Source organism: Lycium ferocissimum, unplaced genomic scaffold (assembly GCF_029784015.1).
Source record: "Lycium ferocissimum isolate CSIRO_LF1 unplaced genomic scaffold, AGI_CSIRO_Lferr_CH_V1 ctg1686, whole genome shotgun sequence".
NCBI lineage: Eukaryota > Viridiplantae > Streptophyta > Magnoliopsida > Solanales > Solanaceae > Lycium > Lycium ferocissimum.
Genome location: NW_026716861.1, coordinates 49914 through 58310, shown reverse-complemented (window position 1 = coordinate 58310; position 8397 = coordinate 49914). Strand labels below are relative to the sequence as shown.

The following is an 8397-nucleotide window of genomic DNA, read 5'->3' as shown; positions in this document are numbered from 1 at the left end:
ATTAATTAATTGGACTTCCGTCAATAGTTATTGACCATGCCATTACCTATAGTATTTAGCCCCTTCCTATGCAGATTTTTCATAGTACCTCAAATTTTTTACAATCTACCTAGTACTTTAGGTCATCCATGGCAACTCCAGCATTCAGCCTCACAAAACAAAGACCACATAAGCAAAGTAAGATATATTCCTCTTTCTTCTTTCTTGATACTTTTCAAAAATGTTAATGAGTCCGCCGTGTCTGATAGCCTCTAAAGGTAATGAATGCATTCTTGGAGGATCACATTTTTTGACGTCGTTGCACATAATATTACTGCATCCACTACATAACAAATCAGTCTAAATTAATATAATTAGATCTTTTTTTTTTTTTTGAAAAAAAAAATACAATGCATATGTAGTTTAAGTTGAGCCGGCAATGGAAGTTTTAGTGACTAATGTTAGCATCCATTTTGTGGCGACGCGGTGATGTCATTACAAAAACTCTTATTTTTATTGGTGATTGCATGGATCGCCAGAAAAAGTCGTCATTAAAAATCTCATTTTTGTAGTGGTTGTTGGAAGTGGAGCTACCAAATGGAAGGAGGTTCAATTGTGAGATCCATTCGTTGAAAAATAATGCTAAGCAAATAAGATAAAAATGTTTTTGTGTATTTATGAATTGTTGAAACCCTTTAACTTTAGGGGAACTTTTAGTATCGTTATAAGGGCGATTTAAAAAATATTTTGGGTTTTATGTCTAAATTACAAGTGAATCATTTTTTTTTTTTTATACTAGTTCAAGAAAAAGCTACATTTTTTTTTTAACCAAGAAAATGCTATTTTCTGTGCAGTGCTAATAATAGATGCAAAAATGAGATGCAAGTTGATGCTTGTTGTTGTTCTGGGAGTCCTAGTGCAAACTTCCTCTGCAAGAAAACTTCTCTAGAATCCAATATTACCCAATTTACCTAACTTCAACGGTGCATTTGACCAAATTTTAGGAGGTCTTGGTGGTGGCGGCGGTGGTAGAGGTGGAGGTGGAGGAGGAGGTAGTAATGATGGATTTGGTGCTGGCTTCGGATTTGGCGAGGGCCATGGGTTGGGTGTAAATGGTGGATTTGGCCAAATTGTGGGAGGTATTGTTGGTGTTGGCGGTGGTGGTGGCGGCTTCGGAGGTGGAGAGGAGGTAGTGATGGTTGATTTGGTGTTGGCTTTGGCTATGGGGAGGGTCACGGATCCGGTGCAAATGAAAGAGTCGGCGGCGGTCAAAATAATGGTAGTGGTTTTGGTGGTGGTGGCAATTGATCCCACCATTTGCTCAAATGACAATGTTTCATGTGCTCGTTATTTTAGTGTGTGCTATTTCGCGAGTAGTTCTTGAGTAAACATTTTGCTAGTGCGAACTTTTAATAGAGACATCAATGTGATTATGTGACAATGTTGATATGATGTAATTCTACTCTTGTTTTGATCAATTCAGCTATTATAGTAATGAATATCTTTTAATCTACAACGACATTGTCCGTTGATCAAGATCGTCCACCATTCAAACTACAGACTTATGAGTTTAAATTTCACTCAACTTGGTTATCTTCCCTTAGACTATATGTATTAGTACTCTAATTCACTTGAAGCAAAATCTGAGAAATTTCTTCAATAACTGCCTTTAACTTCAGGTTTCACTGAAAACTAGTGCCTAAATGGAAAATGGTCAAGCGCTTCCCAGAACACAGCTAAAAAAGGCCAATTGATCGAACAACTAGTTTAATAATCTACCATATTTGATGCTCCATACTTCTATGCCACATTCTTTTCTGGTCACCGTATTTACAGACACATCGATCTGTGTTTCCGGATTTTCCAACATACAACCACATAAGTGATCTATAAAATCATCTTATGAACAAGATCCTAGATCTAATACTCCACCACTCCCTTAATCTACTATTAACAATAGTATCTCTATTAAGGATGCCTAATGGAGCACCAAAGTTTTGCCTTTGACAACAAACTCACAGATAAAACACGTATGTTGAATTGTTTGTGTCACCTATCTTGTTAATTATGGAGATAGAAGCCTTTGAAAGGTGGAAAAAAAAGCTTTTGCCCTCATTCACTCTTTGACCTGAGCTCTGTTCATGAGTAAATATCTTAAAAGGTCACTCAATTTTGAGAAATTATTTAGCAAAGTCATTGAACTTTGCTACATATTAATAAAATCATTCAACCTTGGTCTTTACTCTCATAAAATCACTCAACTAAATATGTCATCAAAAAAATATGACCTGACAATATTAATTAATTTTTTTATGCTATGTAGACATGGACCCCACAAATTAAAAAAAAATCATATTTTAATACCTCAACATCCACCTACCAATCCTTCATTTAAAACTCATTTTCTTTGTTGTTTCTACCTTATCTTTATGTGTGCTCTTATTCTTTTTCTTGAAATTATTTTCTTATTTATTTATTGCACTGTCCTTCTTTTTAGCTTCTACAATCTTTCTTTTCGGCTCTATTTTCTTATCTTTCTACTTTGTTTACGTATATCTATTTAATAGATAAGACTTACTCATACAAGATATTTACACCAAATCAATACGTATGAATTTTATTATAATTAAGAAATAAATAAAATAAAAATACATATTAATTAATCATAATTAAAGAATATATAGAAACACGTGAATGTTATTATTGGTCTGGCTTAAAGGAAGAGGCCACATAGGACCGGTTGGACCCTTTCCCTTTGTAAGCAAACAACAACAACAATTTTTTGGTTAATATACGTTGGAACTAAGGTTAAAAATAAATCTGTTGGCATTGTGTTCAATGAGTCAATTGAAATTTAACAACTTAGCTCTCATGTAAAGTGTCTAAAGTAGTAGATTAATTTTTATACATTAAATTTTAGAAAAAACTAAAATGTATATCCAAAATTAAAGTATGAATTTATTTTATTTGTGGGGTCCATGTCTATATGGCATTAAAAAATGATTAATATTGCCATGTCAAATTTCTTTGATGACACATTTAGTTGAGTGATTTTATGAGAGTAAAGGCCAAAGTTGAGTGATTTTATTGATATGTAGCAAAGTTTAATGACTTTGCCACATAATTACTCAAAGTTAAGTGACCTTTTGAGATATTTACTCCTCTGTTCATATAGCCTCACAACTTGTTTCATAGTAATTAACTTAATTGCACTACCTTTCCATTGAAGATAACAATATCATCTGCACAGGTCAGGTGTAGGGGTGCCAAACGGGTGGGTTTAGTTGATTTGGGTAGGTTGAAAATGGTTTGAACAAAAATGGGTTGGATTTCAACCCGCCCATATTTCATGTGGGTAAAATATGGATTGGTTATGGGTTAGCCCATATTATATAACTGCAATATTATTTCAAACGTAATAATTTTTTCATTTATTTATTATCAAATATTATGAAATAGAAAATTCGGGGGTGGGGGGAGGGGTAAGAAGTTTTTTTTCCGTTTTTTATAATTTTTTTATAAAAGTAAAATATAGGATGAAATAGAAAGTGTGTGTGGGTGGGGTAAGAAAAAATTTCTCACTTTTATAATATTTTTATAAAAGTAAGATAAAATATATGAAATAGAAAATGTGTGTGTTGACTTTTTATATATATTTTTTTAATAAAAGTAAGATAAAATATTCGAAATAGAAAGAATGTGTGTGGGGTGGGGGGGGGGTGGGGTTTGTAAGAAAAAAATTCTCACTTTTTATAAATTTTAATAAAATTAAGATAAAATATATGAAATAGAAATGTGAGGGAGGGGGTGCATTGGTGTGCTTTTTATCGATCCGGAAAATATTTTTCCTTAAATTTTAAGGAATATATTTTCTTCTATTTTGAGAAAAATGAGTTGTTGTTGGGTTTAGTGAGTTTATATATGAGTACCCATATTTTTACATTTTTTTGCACGGATTTCCCTTCAAAGGTGCTGGTCTTTAATTTTGCCTTCTCTTAAAAAAGTGGCTGAAAATAACTCGAGGTTCTGGATTTGAACCTCCGCTCAGTCAAAAACAAAAAATCGCAAGGCAAGGCTAGGCTTCGCGAAAAGTCTGTCTTACTTTTTTTTTTTTCTTTTTGCCTTAAGGCAGAGTTTTTTTTTTTTTTTTTTTTTTTTTAATTCTGTTGGAATTCTACTTTTGCAACGAAACTCTGCCTTGCGATTTTTTTTTTTTTTTTACTAAGCCGGGATTCAAACCCAAAACCTCGGGGTATTTCAGGCGAAGGACAAAAATTAAAGACTAGCAATTTGAGGGCCAAAAATGAAAGACCACCCCCGAATAAGGTCAATCATACAAATTGCCCTGGGTTAAGAAGAGACTTGAAGCCCATATTTACCCAACTGAAATATGAGTGACCCAACTCACTAAAATGTGATTAAATGGGCTAATTTTCTAAATATAAGCTTAAATTGCCACCTCTAGTCAGGTGGTTAAATTTGAGTCCTCTAGTATTTATGGAGATAGGCACAAAACAAATTTGGGGTTACTGTACAAATTATTCAACAATCTGGATAGCACTTCAGCACGCACCCAAAATGAATAAGGAGGATCTTCCTGTATTAGATCTTATAAAGATGTGATGAATCATTTATTGCTCCGTCGTCCCAAATTAGTTGTCACATTTTGTTGCTCGACAGTAAATGTAAACTTTGATTCAATATTTTAAAATATATTTTTTCATTAAATTGACTAGAAAAAGTTGCAACTTTTAGTACTTTTCATATAGTTTTTAAATATCTACATTTTACTTATAAAATCTTGAGTTGATCTAATCTAATTTAGCTTCAAATATTAGTCAAATTGATTCTCGAGAAACGAACATGACAACTAATGTGAGACAGAGAGGAGTATAAATGTCCATGACGTTTATAACGGATATATATACCATCTTCTTGGGGAAAACTCACAACTATGCACTTTACGATTGCAATATAAAATTAAAAAAAAAAAAAAAAAAAAAAAAAAAAAACGATTGCAATTTTTTGAAAATAAACCATAGTGTCAAGACTTATCGGAATTCAACCACTCTTTCATGTAGAAATAATATTTGAATAAAAATACCCAACTTAAAAAACGACAAAGATCCACTTATTTGAACTTATAAAAACTGAACTCCACTAAAAATCTACACTAATGCTTAATTTTTGTTAACTTGAGTATCTTAATATCGAGTAATTTAAAAGTCATGGGATTTAGTTTATAAGTTAAAAAATGAATAGAAATATGGCAGATAATGTTTTCTACTTTCAATAAATAAAGCGAAACGCAAGATATTAATTCGCTTTAGTAACTCTCTTTTCTTTATTGATGTTCAAGTACGTACATTCACTTCATTCTTATTTTTAATGACGTTTTGCAAGTGTTTGTATATTAATTAATGGTAATTTCAATAGTAGTATTGACCATTGTATTAATACCTTCGGGCTTCAAGGTACCTATATAATCTCCTTCCTATGCAGATATTTTCATAGTACCTCAAATATTCATACAATCTGAGTAATATCTTAGCACTTTTTGATGGCTAGTCCAACATTCAGCCTCACAAAACAAAGACCACGAAAGCAAAGTAAGATATTTCTCTTCCTAATTCTTGATTAAGAAAATCAAGTATTCATATATATTTAATTTTGAGCCAACAATGGAAGTCCTTGTGACTAGTATTCGTCACAAAAACCATCCATTTTGGTGAACACAGTGATGTCGCCATAAAACTATTGTTTATATTAGAGATTGTATGGGTTGCCACAAAAGTTTCATTTCTAATAGTGACGTTGTTGGGAGCAGGGGTAGAGTTACTAATTGAAGGGGGCTTAATTGAATCCCCTTCATTAAAAAGTAATACCGGTGAAGCAGGATAAACACAATTATATATATGTAATAATGTAGTAATAGTGGTGGTTTTAAAATTGGTTTAGGTCACACATTTAAATCCTAAATGTTACATTTTAGTAGATTTTTAAATATCCCCTTGATAGAATTCCATCTCCGTCAATATTGATCGGAAGGCTACATTTTTTTTACGGCTCTTCATAATTTTTATTGTGGTTTAATGTCTCATTCTTTTTTACTAACAATATGCTATTCTTTTTTTTTTTTTTTTTTTTTGCAGTGCTAACTGTAGGTGCAAAAATGACATGCAAGTTTGTGCTTGTTGTTGTTGTGGGAGTTCTAGTGCAAACTTCCTCTGCAAGGAAACTTCTTGAGGATCCATTATTACCCAATTTACCTAACTTCAACGGTGGATTTGACCAAATTTTAGGTGGTCTTGGCGGCGGTGGTGGTGGTGGTGGAGGTGGAGGTGGAGGTGGAGGAGGAAGTAATGGTGGATTTGGTGCTGGCTTCGGATTTGGCGAAGGTCACGGATCAGGTGCAATTGGCGGATTTGACCAAATTGTGGGAGGTCTTGTTGGCGGTGGTGGTGGTGGCGGCGGCGGCGGCGGAGGTGGAGGTGGAGGAGGTAGCGATGGTGGATTTGGTTCCGGCTTTGGATATGGCGAGGGTCATGGATCAGGTGCAAACGGTAGCGGCGGTAGTGGTGGTGGTGGTGGAGGTGGAGGTGGCGGCGGTGGTGGTCAAGACGGTGGTAGTGGTTTTGGGGCCGGAGCAGGATGGGGCCAAGGTGGTGGTGGAAATTGATCCCACCAATTGCTCAAATAAATCTTTTAATATAATAAGTGAAAAGCACATTAAAAGCAAGTAATTTGCTATAGGGATTTTGTTTTTGTCCTAATTGCTAATTACACTATTTAGCGTGCTATGGCTAGTGGCTCTTGAATAAACATTTTGATTATTAGATACATGGTAACAATGTTCGACTTGATGTACATCTACTCTTGTTTTGTTTTTACCACATTATTAATCATTATAATAGATGATACAATTTTTCAATCCATAACACCAAATATGCAATATGATGCAGTAGGGGAATCATAATAGTTCAATTGGTTGACTATCTAAACTTTCACTTTGTTGGTGAAGGTTCAATTCCCCGCCTTGTACCGCTCCCCTATTTCCCCTTCCCCACCCCCATTTTTTTTTATAAAAAAGAAGTAATATGATGCAGTAATATTAATAAGATTATCTTTTGAAGCAAAAAAATGACCAATTTTCTGTTCCGTCAATTCCATTCTCCTCTGAAGAGAAGAGAAAATCCGTTCATCATTCTCTTTATTGGAACTAAGGGAGCAATATATACAATCAGATCAAGGATTTAAAGCTTCATTGGTTCTTACATCGATCTCAAATTAATATATCAATATTTATAAATTTTGTTTGACAGCTACAACTTGTTACCAATTTTTATCTATTTATCTTGTAAGTTGTTCACAAGTTTTGTTGGACCAACATAACTTGATACTATCTTTATTCTACATGTTTGTTAAATAATTCACAAGTTTTATCGAGGAACAAATCTTGATTATGTTGTTCAATTATTCACAAGTTTTCTTGGCGAGCGGCCACAGAGTTACTATCTTCATTATACCTAATTTGTTAATTTGGATGGGAAATTTTTGACTTTGTTATTTAATTGTTTGTAAGTTTTGCCGAGCAGCCACAACTCGGTAGTATCTTCTTTATGCCTTCACAAGTTTTGCCGAATGAATAAATCTTGATGTGTTGTTCAATTGTTCACAAGTTTCGCTTGGCATCTATAACTTCATACTATTTTCATTCTACTTATCTTTTTAATTGTTCATAAGTTTTTGCTGCCCCAACTTGTTCTTATTTTCATTTTACCTATCTTGTTAAATTGTTCACAAGTTCTGCAGGATAGGTAAATCTTGCATGTATTTTTAACAATTGTTCACAAGTTTTATTGGAGGGGTAAAATTTGGTATTCCCTCTTCCAAGTTATGTGACACTTTTCGCTTTTCGAGAGTCAATTTAACTAAACTTTGAAGCTAAATTGGATTAGATTAACTCAATATTTTAGGATTATAATTTATATATTTGAAAACTACATGAAAAGTACTATAAGTTGCAATTTTTCTCATATCAATTTGATGAAAAACACATCTTAAAATGCTGGTCAAAGTTCGCTTGAATCTCGGGGCACGAAAAATGTAACATAAATTGCAACATAGGGAGTATTATTTTTATTCTGTTGTTAAATTGTTCACAAATTTTGCCAGATGAACCATCTATCACGCCACCTTTTGACAAATTTAAAGCCCTTAATTTATACTCACTCTGTTTCAATCTGTTTGTCTTACTTTTCTTATTAGCACGTTTAAAAAAGAATGTCTCAATTCTTTTTTGGCAACACTTTAATTTTAACTTTCACATGACCAGTTTAAGACTACAAGATTAAATGACATTTTAGTACATATTATATATCTTTAATTTAGACCACAAGATTAAGAAGTCATCTTTAC

General features: G+C 33.2%; 1 protein-coding gene across 1 annotated transcript; it reads left to right on the top strand.

Annotated features, from left to right (window-relative positions):
• The first annotated feature begins 5508 nt into the window (after nucleotides 1-5508).
• Nucleotides 5509-6902, top strand: LOC132042655 (putative glycine-rich cell wall structural protein 1). Its single transcript, XM_059433187.1, has 2 exons — nucleotides 5509-5588; nucleotides 6132-6902. Exons 1-2 carry the CDS (start codon nucleotides 5540-5542, stop codon nucleotides 6656-6658), a joined length of 576 nt encoding a protein of 191 aa, XP_059289170.1. The 5' UTR covers nucleotides 5509-5539; the 3' UTR covers nucleotides 6659-6902.
• Nucleotides 6903-8397: the final 1495 nt, after the last annotated feature.

Coding starts and splice junctions, on each gene's coding strand:
- LOC132042655 (XM_059433187.1), top strand. CDS start 5,540: ATGGCTAGTCCAACATTCAGCCTCACAAAACAAAGACCACGAAAGCAA. Junction 5,589..6,131: donor ACAAAGACCACGAAAGCAAA/GTAAGATATTTC, acceptor TTTTTTTTGCAG/TGCTAACTGTAGGTGCAAAA.